The sequence below is a fragment of the Dipodomys ordii genome, unplaced genomic scaffold (genome assembly GCF_000151885.1).
Source record: "Dipodomys ordii isolate 6190 unplaced genomic scaffold, Dord_2.0 Scaffold66, whole genome shotgun sequence".
Taxonomy (NCBI): domain Eukaryota; kingdom Metazoa; phylum Chordata; class Mammalia; order Rodentia; family Heteromyidae; genus Dipodomys; species Dipodomys ordii.
Genome location: NW_012267282.1, coordinates 4,346,493 through 4,365,250, shown reverse-complemented (window position 1 = coordinate 4,365,250; position 18,758 = coordinate 4,346,493). Strand labels below are relative to the sequence as shown.

Here is an 18,758-nt window from a genome sequence, read left to right as displayed (position 1 = left end):
CGCTTGCCTTGCATGCCTGAGGCCCTGGGTTCGATTCCTCAGCACCACATAAGCAAAAAGAAAAAAGCCGGAAGTGGCGTTGTGGCTCAAGTGGTAGAGCGCTAGCCTTGGGCTGAAGAGCTGAGGGACAGCACCCAGGCCCAGTTCAGGCCCCACAACCGGACCCCCCCCCCAAAAAAGGAGTTCTCTCTCTCCCTCCCTCCCATGTAGCTATGTATCTATCTCGCTATGGTGGGGAAAGGGGCAGGATGTTGACTCAGGACCCTGAGCCACAGCCTTCTTGGCTTTATTTTTCAGAGTATGTTGTGTTTTGGCCTGCTCCTAATCCTCCCACCTCCACATATAGTATACCCCACACTTGGCTTGTAAATTGTTTTTGAAGGAGCAGGTCATGGGAAGCATGCATCTGAAGGGGATCAGAGACCCCTGGCTGCTGACGTGAACAGACCGCGTGGCCACAGGCCTAAGGGCCACACAACCAAGCCCTGCAGCCGTGAGCACACGCCGCCTCTCCTTGTAAACGGAGCATCTCGGGCGTTTTGTCACAGCAGCAGAAGGCTGAGCAGTGCCTACCTGCTCCGAGTGGAGCTCTGCAAGGTGGCACAGGGCGACAGCGAAGGACTCAGTGTTGTTCTGCTGCACGCCCGAGTTCACGGATTCCAGACTGTTCATGCTCAGCAACATCTGGGCTTGCTGCAGGGCCATGGTGCTGGGTGAGGAGAGCGAACAGGATGTGGCTTCAGGCAGCAGCCCAGGCCGCCCCTGGCACAGCCTGCAGTTTGTTATCTTCAGAGGAAAGGCGAGGAAGTGACCCCCTCCGGCCGTGTAGAAGCCGCCGCTACCTCCCCATGCCCACTCTCCTGCCCTTGGGCCAAGGGGAGCGGAGCGCATCCTGGGTGAGCAGCCCCCAAGGCAACAGACCCCGCGGCCCACCGCCCCCCTCGGCTCTCCCTGAGGACACAGTAATAGTCATTAGGTTTCACGGGTAAATTCGGACCCGATGCCATCCTGGCACCGGCTGCTCTGGCAATGCAGGCAGTGGCCAGTGTCGGCAGCTGTCTCAAGAGCACATCGTGCCAAAAAATTATCTGAAATACAAAAAGAAGACTGGTAAAAAGGCACTTGTTTCATTACTGAATTCCTAGAAAGGGCAGATTGTCTAGGAGAAGGGGTGACATGGCTCCAGAGGAGAATCTGGTTCAGAGGCTGAATTCCAAGCTACGGCTGGCTACGTGGAAAAGGTAATACCAGGCTGGAATATTCCAGAGAAAACACCTTGGCAAACAGAAAAGCAGCTCTATACAACAGCTGTGGGGGAGGGGAGCGGGGGAGTCCGGCGTGGGCAGGACGGCCATGCAGCATGCAAACAGGGAGGAAAAGTTCTTGTCTCAAGACAGAGGAACTTGTGGTGGGGGTCAGGTGGGCAGGGCCCACTGGTCCACCACACCTGTGATCTTGAGCAGCCTGGAGACGTGCGAGCCAGAACGGAGACCACCTTCCAGCTACTCACAAAGCAGCTGGGATGAGTAATAATGTGCGTGCAGGGGGGAAAAAAAACAAACAAAAACAAAAACAACTTTGCCAAGTCTACAGGAACTTCTTCTAAAGCACAGTCTTTGATCCACTGCACGAGTAACTTCCAAAGGGGGAAAACCTTGTACAGAACCAGTCTGCTAGCTCCTGCTCCTCGCTCTGGACGCTTCACGCCCTCCAGGGCCTGGGCGGTCGGCTGGAGGACTTACCTGCGGCCGTACAGCCTCCAGATGGCCGTTTTCTGGGCAATGCTGATGTCGATGAGCTCGGACAGGCTGTGTTTCCAGTGCAGGAGGTCCGAGTCCTTCAGGGCATCCATCAGCTTGTTGGCTGTCTTCCCAGCAAACGCTCTCTGTTGAACAAGGGACTGTATCCCCAGGGAGGCGAGGTACTAAGGGGACAGATATACCCACCACCCAAGATAGAGATTACACGACAGAATTCGTTTCGCTCTTCAGAAATGTGGTGGATTTCACATTTCCGCACATGCACAGTGATAGCTCTACTTATAAGGAAAGTGCCTAAGCCTGACCTCAGCCCTGTCCCGTGTGAGGTGCTCCTGAAACTCTAGGGCTGGAAGAGAAGCAGAGGGCAACACAACAGAGCCAGGGCTTTGGCATTAGTTGGACCTGGACTTAAGACACTGCCTCTGCTACTTACGGTGTGACTTAGGGCCAGTCACTTAGCTTCTTAGCTAAGCCTCAGCTTCCTCATCTGTAAAATGGGCATCAAACCTATCATAAAGAATTGTCATAAGGGTTACAATGAAATCATAGGTCAAACAGTGCAGGGCACATGAGACAATAGGCGATCAAAAAAAGCCTGTCACGAGCAACAAATGATCCTCTCACTGACTTCTATACTCAACTCAAAAAGGTAGTCCAAAGCCTAGGGGAAGAAGTATTTTTAAGAAGTCTCACTTAGTGTTTCCAGGAGCCACTTCAGATTTGAGTATGTAATGTTCTCCCCAGACTGCATCGTGCACTAGGCATTATATTTTCATAACTAACTACTTTTAATTTTTACTAAGGTTTTTTTTTTTTGTCTTTTTTTTGGCGGGGAGGGGCAAACTTTCTAAGACTGTTTCCACAGTCCCACTACCTACGGTCCTCTTTTCAACCCACATTTCTCAGCTAGAGTAAGGTTCTTTGAGCAACAGTGATCTAGAGGCTCACAGTCCTGACTGCTTCCTGTGTGCAGACATTCCTTTCCATGCATCCAGTGCCTGTCACTGAGAATCTACCTCAGGCCCTGCTCTAGTATTCGTGAAAGAAAGGACAGGCCTGTCCACGGGTTTGCTGGTTCCTGGCTTTATTGTTTAAAACAAGGATTAGCAAATTTTCCCTAGAACACATGAGTTTGTTTGGGACAGACTTGCCCTTCATTGCTTCCCATCCTACCATTTGAAAACAGAAAACCCACACTCACTTTGAAAGGCCATACATAAGCAGGCAACCCACGACATCTGTACCATAAGCTGGAAGATTTGCCAACCCTTGATTTAAAAAATAAGACTCTTCTAGGGTTGGGGTGTAACTTGATGGTAGAGAACTTGCCTAGCATTCTTGAAGCCCAGCACACATGCAAAAAGGCTTTACTAAAATTTTCTAAAATGTTCCTAAGTGAATATATGCTAAGTAAATGTTGCTCAATAAACTAAGTAGAGATCTCTCATTGAATTGATAAGTGGAGCTTTCACAGATGTTATTAGAATAGAGAGAACAGAGAATTTAGTGTTTTGATTAATAATTAAAGTCATAGGAAAGGCCCCAGAGCAAAGCCACACATGGCAATATCCATGCTAACTGTATCACTGGTCATGACGAAGACGGGTGGCAAGAGACAAGGCTCAACACCACTATGGAAGCAATCTCACAGAAAGATGAGCCTTACCGGTAACCCAAAATGTACTGCCTTCTTCACTGAGTGCTCCAGCAGAACATAGCTATCAGATCTCTTCTGCCCCAGGACATAAAGCCAGCTCTGGCAAGAGACAATCAATTGTCAAAATGTATTACAACGACAGCAATGGCAAATGTTCCAGTGAAATATCAACGCGGTCACAAGAAAGAACTAAAAGGGGGCAAAAAGAAGCACTCTCAAATACTTGCTAGGACCTAGGAATCTAAATGAAATCTCTCCAACATACTAAAACCATTAAAGCCAGACTGAAATAAATAAGCCATCGATCTGCTTCAGTGCTCTGCCAGCTGTGGACAGCAGTTGAAAGCATAAAGCCCCCATGCGGCCATTCACCGAGAAACGGGATGACCAGGCGGTAGTCAGGTGGCTCTACTCCCGTGCCTAGGGCTCACACTTTTACAGAACAATGTCTCACTGCGCTACTAGGTGCAGCACACCTCTTTTCCTTAATGCCAATACTACACGTGGTAGTTTACTTTTATGGGGCAAGTGGCATCATAGATGGGAAACACCCCCCAGACAGAACAAATGCCATGAAACTGAGAAAGGTCCCGGCTGTGGGCAGCCCTCTCTCAACAACATGGTGCTTCAGTGCTTTCCCCTCACTTGCGCCAGCTGTGCAATAACCCGGTTCCAATGGGGCCTTCCGAAGGCCAACTCAACCCGCGAGCACACTCCCCAGCCCGGAGGACGGCCTCACCAAACAGTGCTGGAGACACACGTGGTCGTTGGACTCCTGGGCAATCCTAATTGCCTCCTGCAGGGCGAGCTCTGCCTGTTGGCTGACGACAGACTGCACATTAATACCCACGAGCAATCACAAGCATGCACAAGCAAGGGCAGGCGGGCGGGCGGCTCACGGACCTCCAACCTCAGGGCTCTGGGCTGGGCACTGGAAGGACCCAGGGGCAGCCATGAGTGACAGCAGGCCATTCCTGCCAAAGGGTCCAGACCGGGGCCTCTCAAGGGAGAATGTGTAATGGAGGAAAGGAAGATACAGCCTTTTCTCTCCCTTTACAAGGTTATGTCAGATGTCCAGAGCTGGGGGAGGGCAGGAGGGAACTAATGCTTTACTCCACGCTAACTTTCCTTCTGCATTGCTTTTTTTTTTTTTCTAACTATGAACACTTGCTACTTTTATCTTCCTTTTTTTTCTCCCCAAAACCTAGTTTACAAAGTATTTTCCAGTTAGATGGGTTTTTTTCATACTCATGTAGCTGTCCGCCATCTGGAATGTGTTCCGAACCTCTCAGCTTGTGTGAAGACAGGCCCCATATCACCTCCGACAGCACCTCAGAAGGCTGAGCGAACCACTCCTATCTAGCACCTCGTGACTCATTTCCTTAATGACTCCATAGCCTCTTGATGGCTCATGCCAGACCCCATCGTTTTGGGATTTACTGATACCAGGCCACTGACAATCTTTAATAAGGACCAGAAATTCTTGGGAGTTACTCACCAAAGGAAAAATTTACATAATAAATTTTCTTCCAACATCAACAAAAGCTGAGTCATTTTAATTTGGTGGAGCTGATTTTTTTTTCCCCTCTAACTGTTCAAGGAAATAAATTAGGTATATTGTCTTAAAACCTATTTTTTTTTGTTTGGTCTTGGGGCTTGAACTCTGGGCCCGGGCGCTGTCCCTCAGCTCTTCAGCTCAAGGCGAGCGCTCTACCACTTGAGCCACAGCGCCACTTCTGGTTTTCTAGTGGTTTACTGGAGATAAGAGTTTCACAGACTTTCCTGCCTGGGCTGGCTTTGAACCAAGATCCTCAGATCTCAGCCTCCTGAGTAGCTAGGATGACAGGCGTGAGCCGCCGGCGCCGGCTTTAACACTTATTTTGTATTCCTTTTCAGTCCCTTTGGAGGCAGACCCTGTCTGCACTGATGAGCTGAGGACCACGGTGTGAGGCTTAAGAAAGACTGAAATACCCATACCATAGAAATGTAAAAATACATATGCTCCAACAGGACTAAAAAGAAATTCTCTTTTTTTCAGCAAGAAAAAGCACATTACCCACACAAAAAAAGAGTCAGACAAATCCCTGAAGGATCTTCTGGGAAACCAGAAGAGCCTTCCTTTCATCATTGCTAATCTAAAAATCCCTGCTAAAAGTTTTCAATGAAAGAGCAAGAGGCAAACTGGTTATAATATCTGAAACAGACTTCTAGGAGACCCCTACCGCAGGGCCTTTGCACCTGCTCTTCTCGCTGACATGAAAAGCTTCTTCCAGAATCATGCACAGGGTATTCCACACCTTGAAGTTCTTTGCATCTCTGTTCAAATACTAGGTAAGCAGAGACCGGGGAAGGCTGATCTGCTGCCTTAGTACTTAAAGAAAGGGAATCAGAACTGGGGTAGGAATATTCCTGGGGAAGTAACAACACTTTCTCTCTCTACATTCTGTCCCTTGCCAAGTCCATCACTGGGCATCACAGCTCTGCTCAGTCCTGACCATCACCTGGCAGCTATCAGCACCACATCCCTAGCACCAGAATGTGCCTAGAACACAAGATACTCAAAGAACAAACATCAGACTTTTAAGGAATTCCCACAATCTCCTTAGCTAAGTGATAGGGCTTGACCCGAGGTCACAGATCCAGGACCAGAAACAAAGGTATGGGCAGCTCAGCAAGTCAGGAATGAAGAACAAAGACAGTAATGAAAACCCACCTTTCCTCACTAGTTATCTATCCATTGACAATATCATAAATGCAAAGACATTCTGTATATCAAATATCTGTGTCAAGGAAGCTGTGAACATATGGCCATACCCTGGGAAGCGGTTTATACATGATGTAAAAACTGAAGACTCTTGGTATACAATGCTTGTCTAGCTAGCACACACGAGACCCTGGGTTCCATCTATGAGGGAGAGAGGGAAGAGAGGAGAGGAAGGAAGGAGGGGAGGGAAGAAGAGATGGAGGGAGGGAAGGAAGGAAGGAAGGAGGGAAGGAGGAAGGAAGGAGAAAGGAGATGATTAGGAAGCCGGGAGATGGCGGCTAATGCCTGTAATCCTAATCAAGAAGCTGAGAGCTAGACGCTTGTGGCTCTCAGGGCCAGCGTGGGCAGAAAAGTCCATGAGACTCTTTCCTGAAGGTGACTAGTAAAAAAGTAGGGCTATGAGGCCCTGAATTTACTAAGACCCCTTAATACCATCTCCCCAAAAGAGAGAGATTATTAGGGCTAGGGTTTAAGTCTAACAAGCACAAAGCCCTAAGTTAAAATCACAAATTAAAGAGAGAGAGAAAGAGAGAGAGAGAGATTAAAGCTAGATAGACAAAGTTAGTTATTATAAAATATTAGGAAAATCTTGAAAGACTGTTTGGAGTATCCTTAACGATTCTCAGGTACAACTATCGATCTGCTGCCTGAATTTACTTGATGCCACCCCTGGACACATGCTCTCAGAGGGAGCCTGGGCCCGCTCTCCGCATTCTCCAGCCGTCACCACCAGTCCAAAGCCATTCACCCATGAAGATGCCAGCGCACGCTGGCCTCCTACGGCACCCTCAGGTCCTCCCGGATTGTCCATGTGGCCCGGCTGGAAACACCCTGACCAGCTCCCATCGAGCCCCACACAAGCTCCAGTTTGTCCATAGCTCTGAAGTCTGAAAACCAGAAATGAATAGAATTCCCTGAAATTAGCAGAATTGCCTCACCTACATACAAGTCTGTATTTTTGACCCTGGACGCTTGTCACATTAATATACCTAAGCTCTGAAAGGCCTGGAGCAGAGACTACATTTCTTTTTTTTTAATTGTGAAAATACCATACAGAGGAGTTACAATTCCATAGGCAAAGAGACTACATTTTATTCAACTGTGAAAAAGCTGGGAGGAGGGGGAAGTAAAACTCATTCAATTAGTAACTTCCTACATCTTACCACTATTCAATGTTATTTCATTGTTTCTAAGAGCCTCCATGTGCTAAGCTATTTTAATAGTCTAACGCTATTTACTAATGACTGAGTGTCCTATTTTTACTTATTATTTTTACACAGGCAAAAAGTGAAAACAAAAAGCCACAGGTGCACCTTAGCAATGAAATAAACCAGTGGCACCACCTGGGCTCCTTGGACCACGTCAGGCAAACGAGACTTCAAGCTGAGCAATCTATCTTCCAGTAGGGCCTAACTTCCTTTTGGTTTTTAAAATATTGGGGAATCTCTGGCCTAATGACCTAATTATTCCTTTCATTGAACCACACTAGACTAGAAGTATTCGACGGGAGGCAGGCAGTAATGCTGTGTGGGGACACCAGGGGGCACACTGCCTAGACAAAAGGTTTTCTTATCGTTTGTTCCAAGGCAGTGAGTGGCAAGTCCAGGTCGAAGAGTCGCTTGTTATTACTTTTTTTAAAACAACTCATTTTTAGGACAAATTTCCATCAACACTGGAGAATTTGTCTCTTCCACCTGCGTGGCAGATGTGTTCAGACTTACTAGTGACCGAAGCGGCAGTGCAGGGCAGCCAGATTCAGGGCGGCGTATCTCAGGCTCCGACCATAGCCCTCTTCCCCATTACTTTTGCTCTCGGCCCCAGTGAGAATCAGGCGGTCAAAATAATGAAGGAGGCTGTGTGTGGAGCTGAAGACATCTTGTACGCGGAGGTTGTTTAAGTAGCTGAGATAATGCTAAAATGAAAAGTAATCAGCACAGGTTAGAGTGCTCCTCCTCATGCACAGGATGGCTGTTGAGAGTCCTGTGGGCTGCGGACACCATCTGCGGACACCTGAGACATGATGTCGGTCGTTAGCTTATAGGAAGAAGAAAAGTGACCCGGTTCATTAGTTTCACCAGTTCCATTAGTGGTGTGTCAGCCCTGACATTGACAGGCCCGCTTTACTCCTGAGGGCGAAATCGAGGTAGCAGACCTCACCTAGCTGAGGGATGAAGGATGTGAGCTCAAAATAAAGATCTTAAACTCTGAACTCATGCAGAAATTAGAAAATCAGTTTTTCTAAATGTCCAAATTAAAACACATACAAAAACAAAAAAGAGAGGGCTGGGAATGTGGTTTAGTGGTAGAGTACTGAAACCCTGGGTTTCAGTACCACATAAACAGAAAAGGCCAGAAGGGGTGCTGTGGCTCAAGTGGTAAAGTGCTAGCTTTGAGCAAAAGAAGCTCAGGGACAGTGCCCGGCCCCTGAGTTCAAATCCCAGGACTGGCAAAAAAAAAAAAAAGGAAAAAATTTTCAACACACCCTCCCCCAAGCAGGGTTTAAACAAAGGGCCCTGTGATTGCTCAGCTGACACTCTTCCATTTGAGCCATGCCTTCAGCCTGCCATTATTTTTGGGGGCTATCCCATCACCTCTAGTCCAAGGCACACATCACAGATGATGAAGAAAAAAAGGACATCTCTAACTAAAGAAATGCCCTGGGACCCAGGGCAGGCAGGAGGAGCTTTGCAACCCATGCTGTCACTTTCCAACGTTTCTTTCAAGAACTGAGGACAGTAGATGGACCCTCACTTGTGTGGCCACTGGACACCTGGGGAGCCCGGCCATCCCTTCCAACTCGGCAGCCAGACCATGGGTGACTCACCGCTTCAGCAAAATCAGGATTAAATTTCAACAAGTTGTTCAGTTCTTTCTGCAAGGAGGCTGGGGCGAGGGCTTTCGTCTCATCATTCTTCAACAATGAAGCCTGAAATTATACAATGACAACTCAGCACCAAGAAAGAGCCAAAAAGCATAGGGAAATGCACGCTCAACAGCACCATTTGGGCTGGCTAGAACTCAGGATCTTCTGCCTCAGCCTCATGAGTGCTGTGTACCACCATGCTTGGCTGATCTTTTCTGAAGCACTTCCTCAAGCCTGGCTCTCTGCTCACCAGCTTTAGTGGCCTTACTCCAGAAATACTGAATACACAGTCAACCACACAGTCCTCACCAGACTTAACTCTGTGTCCTCTCCCTGAAACTCCAAGCCTCCCAAGCATCTCCCCCAATGCACATACTCTTCCCAGGCCTGGCAGACCTATCCCCATGCTAGCTCATCCCGCAGCCCCTGACTGACACTTCAGGCCACCGCTTCTACCACTTTCTAAGCCCCTACATGCTCCCCTAGACCTCTACACCTTCCCAGCCTGCAGCTCTGATGCACGCCAGGAAATCTGCACCTCTGGCCAACTCAGACTGCAAACTCCTTCTCAGCAGGTGATATATTTTGCCCTATCTCAGGCACCTGCAGGCGCCCTGCCCCACACCCAGTTCTGTCATGAGGGTGGTACGTACAATTACGTACCACATGTTGCTATAGTTCAGGTGTTGAATGTTTCGTGAAGGCCTTGCCCCCCATCCCATCTGTGGCATTAGGAGATTAGGGCCTAACAGGAGGTAATTAAGTCACTGGAGGTGGCTCTCCAAGAGGAATGTGGAAGCTATGTGGAGACGACTCACTCCCACACATGATATGCCACCCTCACCACAGCCCCAAACCCACGGGGCCCTGATCAGGACCTAAATCTCCAGCAGTCAGCCCAAGTAAATGGCGCTTTCCTTCCTAAGCACACTGTCTCAGGTATTTCATGATGGTGATGCAAAGCTGATACATACATAGAAAATTAGTTCCTAATTAAACATCTATACTAATATGAGATACAGACAATTTAATCTAGGCAAGTTTTCCCGTAAATAGCAGTAAATCCTTTTCTTTTTATTTATTTATTTTTTTTTTGAGTATTTTTGCAACAGGGTCTTGCACCATGTAGCCAGGCTAGCATGTGCCTCCCACCTCAGCCTCCAAAGTACTGGTATTAAAAACAAGTAGTCACAGCAGGGCGCCCGCTGGTGGCTCACACCTATCATCCTAGCTACTCACGAGGCTGAGATCTGAGGATCGCGGTTCAAAGCCAGCCCGGGCAAGAAAGTCTGTGAGACTTTTATCTCCAATAAACCACCAGAAAAACTGGAAGTGGCATTGTGGCTCAAGTGGTAGAGGGCTTGCCTTGAGCTGAAGAGCTGAGGGACAGCGCCCAGGCCCAGAATTCAAGCCCCACAACAACAACAAAAAAAGTAGTACAATTTGTTTTAATTTCTTATAGCATAGAAAACTTGAAAGAACAGAAATTTTTATCCTGACACCTAAAGATAATATTGTTAAGATTTCACTATACTTTATCCTAGTCCTTTGGTTAGGATGTGATTACATGTATGTACACATGCGGATACATATACACACATATACACTTCTATCAGCATGAGAACACGATCATTTTATTCCTTCTAAATTAATATATTGTAATCTGTCTCATGATCAAAGCTCTTTAAAGTTATTTCTAAAAGTATTAACCCCTCGCACATTTATTGCAGAATCATTTTCTTTTAGCTTGTCTTTTCATTTTGATAGAGCATGTTATCACATGCACACATATTATACTGAAAAGCAAATGATCTTATTTTCTCCTATAGCTTTTATGTTGAGGCACCACCCAGAGATCAGTTAAAAGTTAATATATAGTTCCTTTGGTCTAATTACAGCTTTAAGTACTTATGTTTAACCCTTTAATCCATCTTTAAATTCACCAGGTGTGCTGGCGAGCTTAGGATCCAACTAGCCAGTATTTCTTCTTATAGCAAACCAACCATATAGGCAGACTGACCGACCTACCTTCCTTCCTTTTGTGTCAGTACTGCAGCTTGAACTCAGAGCCTGGGCACTGTCCCTTAGCTTTTTCACACAAGGTCAGAGCTCTACCACTTGAGCCATAGGTCCACTTCCAGAGCCATAGGTCCACTTCCAGCTTTTTGGTGGTTAACTGGAGATAACCTGGCATCTCTTGGATGCCAGGTGTTGGTGGTTCACACCTGTAATCCTAGCTACTCAGGAAGCTGAGATCTGAGGATCAAGGTTCAAAGCCAGACTGGGCAGTAAAGTCCCTGAGACCTATCTACAATTAACCACAAGAAAAAGTGGTGCTGTGGCTCAAAGTAGTAGAGTGCAGCCGGGCGCTGGTGGCTCACGCCTGTAATCCTAGCTACTTAGGAGGCTGAGATCTGAGGATCGCGGTTCAAAGCCAGCCCGGGTAGGAAAGACCGTGAGACTCCTATCTCCAATAAACCACCAGAAAACCGGAAGTGGCGCTGTAGCTCAAGTGGTAGAGTGCTCGCCTTGAGCTGAAGAGCTGAGGGACAGCACCCAGGCCCAGAGTTCAAGCCCCACGACGGACAAAAAAAAAAAAAGTAGTAGAGTGCTAGCCTTGAGCAAGAAAGCTCAGGCACTGTGCCCAGGCCCTGAGTTAAAGCCCCATGACCGACCAACCAAATAAAAAAAAAATCTCTTGAATCTGTCTACTCTGGCTTCAAATCTGGATCCTTAGAACTCAGCCTCCTGAATAGTCAGGATGACAGGTGTGAGCCAACCAAGTGGCAGCTCAACTTAGCTTTACATTTGAAAATACAAAAAAATTAAAATGTTGGGACAAGAAAATAAAGTCTAAACGATATGTTTTGGTCTATTGGTGATACACCATTACTAAGTGAACTTGCAGTAACAATTTAATAAAAAATAAAGTCACACAAAGAAGAGACACATAGCTGTAACCACATACTGTGGGGGATAGAGTGCATAGGGCCATGCAGGTAACTAACTTGCAAACGACAGGGATATGCCAAGATCCAGGGCTGCACAGGAGAAAAGAAGGGATTGGTTAACCACAAAATTAACATACCTGCTGAGAAAGGAAAAACTCCGCTTGCTTTTGGGATAGAGGCCCACTGCAAGATACCTCTTCTTCTCTGGAAATAAAAGCAAAAATAATAGACAGGAGTCACACAGAGTGAAAATGATAAAATCTGCAAAATTACACACACTCATGCATCAGAAAAAACTCAAGGAATGGTTCAGGCCCTGAGTTCAAATGCCATTACAAAAACAGAGAGGGAAGGTGGCTCAGTGGTAGAGTGCTTGCTTCGCATGCAGGAGGCCCTGGGTTCGATTCCTCAGCACCACATAAGCAGAAAAAAGCCAGGAGTGGCGCTGTGGCTCAAGTGGTAGGGCACTAGCCTTGAGCTGAAGAGCTGAGGGACAGTGCCCAGGTCCACAGTTCAGCCCCATGACGAAGAAAAACAGAGAGAGAGAGAGAGAGAGAGTGTATTAAGGCCATTGCACAGTGGTACATGGCCGTAATCCTAGCATTTGGGAAGCACAGGCAAGGGAATTGGGAACTTGATACCAGCCTGGTCTATAAAGTAAACCATGCCAAAACAAAACAAAAACAAAGAAAACAAAATTGTTCTTATAATCCAACATCTCTTCTGGGTGTACAGTCACAGAACTAAAGGAAGGAACTCAAACAGAATTTGTACACCCAACTTCAGAGTGACATGATTCAAACAGCTAAAGCATGGAAGCAAACCAGTACCCATTGGTAGGTTTTACAAAAGCAAAAATGTGCTCTATACATGCAGAGGATTATTATTCAGTCTTAAAGGAAATTCTGGCAAATATGAGAGAACATGGATGCATCTGGAGGACATTTTGTGCCAGTAGATGACATAAACCAATTAGAAAAAGACAAGATAACATGTGAGTTCACTTATATGAGGTAATCCCAACAGTCAAAATAAGAGACAGAGGGCTGGGAAGGTGGCTCAGTGGTAGAGCGCTTGCCTTGGATGCTTGAGGCCCTGGGCTCAGCGCCACATAAGCAAAAAGCCGGAAGTGGCGCTGTGGCTCAAGTGGAGCTGAGGGACAGCGCCCAGACCCAGAGTTCAGGCCCACGACTGGACCCAGAAAAAAAAAGAGAGAGAGACAGAAAGCAAACTGGTAGGCTAGAGGTTTTCTTTTTCTGTTCTTTTCTTTTCTTTTTGCCAGTCATGGTGCTTGAACTCTGGGCCTGGACACTGTCCCAGAGCTTCTCTTGCTCAATGCTAGTGCTCTCCCACCAGAGCCAAAACTCCACTTTCAACTCTTTCTGAGTAGTTTATTAGAGGTAAGAGTCTCCTGGACTTTGCTGCCCAACTACCTTTGAACTGGGATCCTCAGATCTCAGCCCCTGGAGTAGCTAGGATTTTAGGCATGAGCTACAGCACCTGCCTTAATAGGTGTGTTTTTGGTTTTGTTTTTTGCAGGTCCTGGGGCTTGAACTTATAGGGCCCTGTCCATGAGCTCCCCCCCCCTTTTTTTTGTTGGCCGTGCGTGGGGCTTGAACTCTGGGCCTGGGCGTTATCCCTCAGCTCTTCAGCTCAAGGTGAGTGCTTAATTTCAGATAAGAGTCTCACCAGGACTATCTTGCCTGGGTTGACTTCCAACTGTGATCCTCAGATCTCAGCCTCCTGAGTAGCTAGGATTACAGGTGTAAGCCACCAGCACCAGCTAATTTAATAGGTTTTTAAGGATTAAAAGACAAGGGCTTGGGAAGCTGGCTCAGTGGTGCTTGCCTTGCATGCATGAGGCCCTGGGTTCGGTTCCTCAGCACCAAATAGGCAGAAAAAGCCAGAAGTGGTGCTGTTGCTCAAGTTGTAGAGTGCTAGCCTTGAGCTAAAGAGCTGAGGGACAGCGCCCAGGCCCTGAGTTCAGGCCCCATAACTGACAAAAAATAAAAAAAAGATTAAAAGTCAGCTGGACTTGAAGTCCTTACAGGACCAGTATCCTTGCCAGAAAGGCCTAAATTACCTCACAGATACATCAAGTTCTTCCTTTTCCATTTTCCTTTCGCCTTCCTCTCGACTGGCCAGTTCCATATCAGCATCCTCCACTGTCTTTTTCTCGCCACTCTGGAAGTACTGTTGGAGGGCGGTGTACAGTTTAAATACTTGACTGAAAGAAAGCTTACTGTAGGCCAAGATCATGTGACGCAGAAACAAGCCTACAAAATAAGACCACAGACAAGGGGAAGGCATTAACGGATATTCATCTACACAATGGTGATAACTTTTGTCAACATTCTACCTTCCATAGAATCAGACCCTCGCAGGTGCGTTCCCTCATCCTTCACAAAGCTGGTCTCCTCTTCATTCAATGATTGGTCCCTCCCCTCTCCAATTCCCTATCTCTTGTCCCTCAGTAATTTCGTCGTGGCTACTGCGACTCCCTGTAATGACCACGTTTATTGGTGTGCTTTTTACCCCCTGGCTCTGCTCCGCCTCCCCAAACCCAGTCTCTGTAAGAGGAAAATCCACATCTGTCTTGTACTCCAGAGCCTGGTACACAGTAGATCCGTCAATAAGTGATGTTGAATAATATAACAATGGTCATGCAAAAAAGCGAGAGGGATGGAGCATGGGTTCAAAGCTAGTGGCAAAGAGTCCCGTACATGCTCAATTGGTGTACTGCAGCAACGGCATGAAGTACTTACCTCACCTCCTAAGTGACTGGTGCCCATCACTTACAGTTGCACAATGCAGGCAAGTGATCCAGAGGGGCTGTAGAAAGAGCTGGGAAACCCCACAGACCCCAGGACCAAGCTCAAACTCTGACCATTGTAGACAAAAGAGAGGGGGTGCTTTTCCACAAGTTAATGATTGTTCAGTAGAGATCAAAGCGCATGGCAATAAATACAAACAACAGGTTCAACACCCCTATTGTGTTTGCTCACAGACAGAGAAGACTAATGACAGATGTCATATAGAAAACTACTCCCCTCCCTGAAAAGACTCTCTGCTCTTCTTACAAGAGTGGCATACCTACTACACTTGTTTTGTGAACCTCTGGTTCAGTTCCAGAAAAAGAATCTGAAAGGTCATCAAAAAATTGTTCCATATCCTTCAATTCGCCTTCAGCCATCAGTTTGATTCTGAATGAGAAAATTGAGGTGCATATTTTAGGAAGTCCCTTTGAACATCTGCCCAAGATTCAAATTCTTCCATTACCTACAATAAGCCTATTTCCAAGGCGATTCAGAGATTGCTATAAAACTGTGGCACGTAAAATAAACTTCATAACTAAAAAGGTCACTCCCCATATTTTTAATAAACATGCAGTGCTGTTTTTTTAAATCATAAAATCTCTCAAAGTAGCCTATCATAAAAAGGAGGTAGACCCATATTGAATATGAAAAATAAAGTTGCGAAATTATATGTTTAATGTTATACGTTTTTCAAAAAAATAAAAACAAAGGGAAAGATAGGGGGAACAATGACTTTTTTTTTAATTACCACACACCCTTTGTGCTTTTCATCCACCTCGATGCCTTTTTGTACATACAGAAAAAAATGAAGTTTACCTGATCTGCACTGAATTTGCCAGCTGAGGACAAGATTCTTCAATTAACTTGTATAGTTTTGACAGTGTAATATCGGGACCCTGAAAAAAGGAGAAAGGAAAGTTACAGGTAAATAGTGAAGAGCTGAGACAGTTAAGGATCTACAAACTCAAATTCATTTACTCACCTCTCTGCTTTAACAATCATTCTAAACATGAGTTCTCAAATTAAGATTTTCCAATCTAGGGCTGGGAAGGTGGCTCAGTGGTAGAGCGCTTGCCTTGCATGCCTGAGGCCCTGGGTTCGATTCCTCAGCACCACATAAGCAAAAAGAAAAAAGCCAGAAGTGGCACTGTGGCTCAAGTGGTAGAGCGCTAGCCTTGAGCTGAAGAGCTGAAGGACAGCGCCCAGGCCCAGAGTTCAGGCCCCACGACCGGACCAAAAAAAAAAAAAAAAGTTACAATCAGGGCTGGGAAGGTGGCTCAGTGGTAGAGCGCTTGCCTTGCATGCCTGAGGCCCTGGGTTCGATTCCTCAGCACCCCTTAGCAAAAAGAAAAAAGCCAGAAGTGGCACTGTGGCTCAAGTGGTAGAGCGCTAGCCTTGAGCTGAAGAGCTGAGGGACAGCGCCCAGGCCCAGAGTTCAGGCCCCACGACCGGACCAAAAAAAAAAAAGATTTTCCAATCCATCCAAATCACCTTAGTGATATTTCACACTTGGATATTGTTTTTCGGTAGGTAGGCAGTGGAATGGTGTAAAATGGAGGGAAAAAAGCACAGGATTTATAGAACATGTCTTCCCATCTTTGTAATCATGGCAAATTTAAGTTCTTTGAGTGCCTCCCCACCCCCTTCCCAATGTGTCCTTAGCAGTTTATAAAGAAGGTACTTAAAGCAGGCACTGGTGGCTAACAACTGTCCTAACTACTCTTAAGGCTGAGATCTGATTATAATGGTTTGAAGTCAGCCAGGCAGGAAAGTCTATCTTTAATTAATCACCCCAGAAAAGCTAAAAGTGAAGCTGTAGCTAACTTCAATGCTAACCATGAGCAAAAAAGCTCAGGGACACACTAGTGTGCAGGCCAAATTCAAGCCCCAGGACTAGCACACACACAAACAACAAAGCACGGTGCAGAAGAGTGTATACCTATAATGTGCATAATTACATCCATCTAGAAAGACCCATTCAAATCTGTGACCCAACAAATACATGTATGAGTCAATATTAATGATCATCTCTAAAAATACTGGATGGCATGGAGCACCATCATCACCTTCCATTCCATCAATATCCGCATTACTTTAAGGTTTTTGTTTGTTTTTTTAAACAATAAACCTATGTGGACTGGTTGAGTGGTTCAAACAAAATAATTTTAATTTTAAAAGTCAAAGAGTAAAGCAATTTAAGTCTGGTTGGAATGTTACTAATTTTATATGCACTTTGATCAAAACCATATAGTAGTTACACAGTCAAGGAATTAGTATTCCATACAGAAAATTTTTTTAAAAAAAATTAAAAATGTTGTGTTTAGGAAAATGAGAACTGAGGGGAAAAAACCATGAAAGTGTTTAACACACAGCGCCTGATCCACACTATTAATGCTTTAATTACAATTCTCTAGGGCAAGAAAACTGTGTTGTATGGATGCATCCCGGTGTCCCCAACGCCCAGGACTATAATTGGTAGGCCGAATTTACAGAAGACAGAGGATCTGAGATTGTAACGCTGCTCCAATCACTCACAGAGTAAACAGTGGAGCGAGACGCGAACCTGCAAAAGAAACGCAGCCGGGCACCCGGGCCCAGCTCGTGTCCCACCCCGCGCCACCCCCGCGCCCGCAGGTTCCGCTAGGCCCGGGCGGTGGCCCGTCCCGCGCCGCGCAGGCCCTCGCCCAGTCTGCTGCAGGCGTGCGAGCCGGCGGGCGCCCCTCACCTGCAGCAGCGGCAGGAGCAGCTGGTTGAGCTTCCGCCGCTCCAGGAGGCTGACGGCGCCCTCGCCCGTGCGGCCCATCTCGTTCAGCAGCACCAGCACCGCGATCTTATATGGCGTCACCCAGTCCTTGATGCCAAACACGTTGGCGTGCACCACGCCGTTGGTCATCATGGGACTGAAATTAGGCTTTTGTGGACGCTCGCCATGGCGGTCCCTCCGAGAAGACTGAATCTCCTCGGAGGGACCGCCACGCGTAGCGTCCAACACTCGCCTTAGGCCATCTCGCAACCCGCCATACCACAACCCACCCTTCACTTCCGTCCGCCAGAGCAATAGCCCCGGAAGTTGGCGATCTTCTGCTCGCAACGTGCTGACGACCAATCATAGAACACAATAGAATGATGCAGCCAATCAGAATGCCCAGAAGCGCGGTGAGGGGTGGGGCAAATGTAATGTACCAGAGCCTGATTCCCTATAAAAACATTTGCCAAAGGAAAAGCGTTTTCTCTGTCGACGTGGAAAAGCAGAGTGGAGAGTCGTATCCTGAGTTCAGGGCCTGAAGGGTTTGAGAGGTGTTTGCCTCCGTTTCTTCATTTAACTTGAAAACAGTTCAAATTGCACTTAAAAATGATGCAGGGCTGGGAAGGTGGCCCAGTGGTAGAGTGCTTGCCTTTCATACATGAGGCCCTGGGTTCGATTCCTCAGCACCACATAAGCAAAAAGAAAAAAGCCGGAAGTGGCACTGTGGCTCAAGTGGTAAGAGAGCTAACCTTGGAAAAAAACAACAACAACAAAAATGATGCAGTATATTCAAACAAAGACTTCATTTAGCGCCTTTGTCTTTTAATTTGTTCAACTTTATTTGTTTATTGCCGGTCCTGGAGCTTGAACTCGGCCTGGGCACTGTCTCTGAGCCTCTCTGTGCTCAAGGCTAGCACTCTACCACACGAACCACAGCACCACTTCTGGCCTTTTCTGTTTATGTGGTACTGAGGAATCGAACCCAGGGCCTCATGCATGCCAGGCAAACACTCTACCACTGAGCCACCTTCCTAGCCCCCTACATATCTTTTTTTTTTTTTTGGGTCCGGTCGTGGGGCCTGACCTCTGGGCCTGGGCACTGTCCCTCAGCTCTTCAGCTCAAGGCTAGCGCTCTACCACTTGAACCTCAGCCCCACTTCCGCCTTTTTCTGCTTATGTGGTGCTGAAGAATCGAACCCAG

The 18,758-nt window shown here is 46.8% G+C and overlaps 1 protein-coding gene across 4 annotated transcripts in view; it reads right to left on the bottom strand.

Annotated features, from left to right (window-relative positions):
* The window catches only part of Anapc5 (anaphase promoting complex subunit 5), a 23,250-nt gene extending 5,400 nt beyond the window's left edge, over positions 1 to 17,850 (bottom strand). Inside the window, exons 1-12 of one of the 4 annotated variants that reach the window (XM_013023114.1) lie at positions 17,799 to 17,850; positions 17,537 to 17,750; positions 15,628 to 15,707; positions 15,089 to 15,198; positions 14,079 to 14,271; positions 12,133 to 12,199; positions 9,006 to 9,107; positions 7,903 to 8,093; positions 4,157 to 4,238; positions 3,427 to 3,516; positions 1,743 to 1,924; positions 574 to 709 (exon numbers count right to left, since the gene is read on the bottom strand). In XM_013023114.1, the coding sequence (XP_012878568.1) occupies positions 574 to 709; positions 1,743 to 1,924; positions 3,427 to 3,516; positions 4,157 to 4,238; positions 7,903 to 8,093; positions 9,006 to 9,107; positions 12,133 to 12,199; positions 14,079 to 14,271; positions 15,089 to 15,198; positions 15,628 to 15,707; positions 17,537 to 17,707 (1,404 nt within the window). In that variant the 5' untranslated portion in view covers positions 17,708 to 17,750; positions 17,799 to 17,850. Of the gene's footprint in view, positions 1 to 573; positions 710 to 1,742; positions 1,925 to 3,426; positions 3,517 to 4,156; positions 4,239 to 7,902; positions 8,094 to 9,005; positions 9,108 to 12,132; positions 12,200 to 14,078; positions 14,272 to 15,088; positions 15,199 to 15,627; positions 15,708 to 17,536 lie in introns of all 4 variants that reach the window. The other 3 variants (XM_013023113.1, XM_013023115.1, XM_013023116.1) reach the window with 3 other exon arrangements.
* Positions 17,851 to 18,758: the final 908 nt, after the last annotated feature.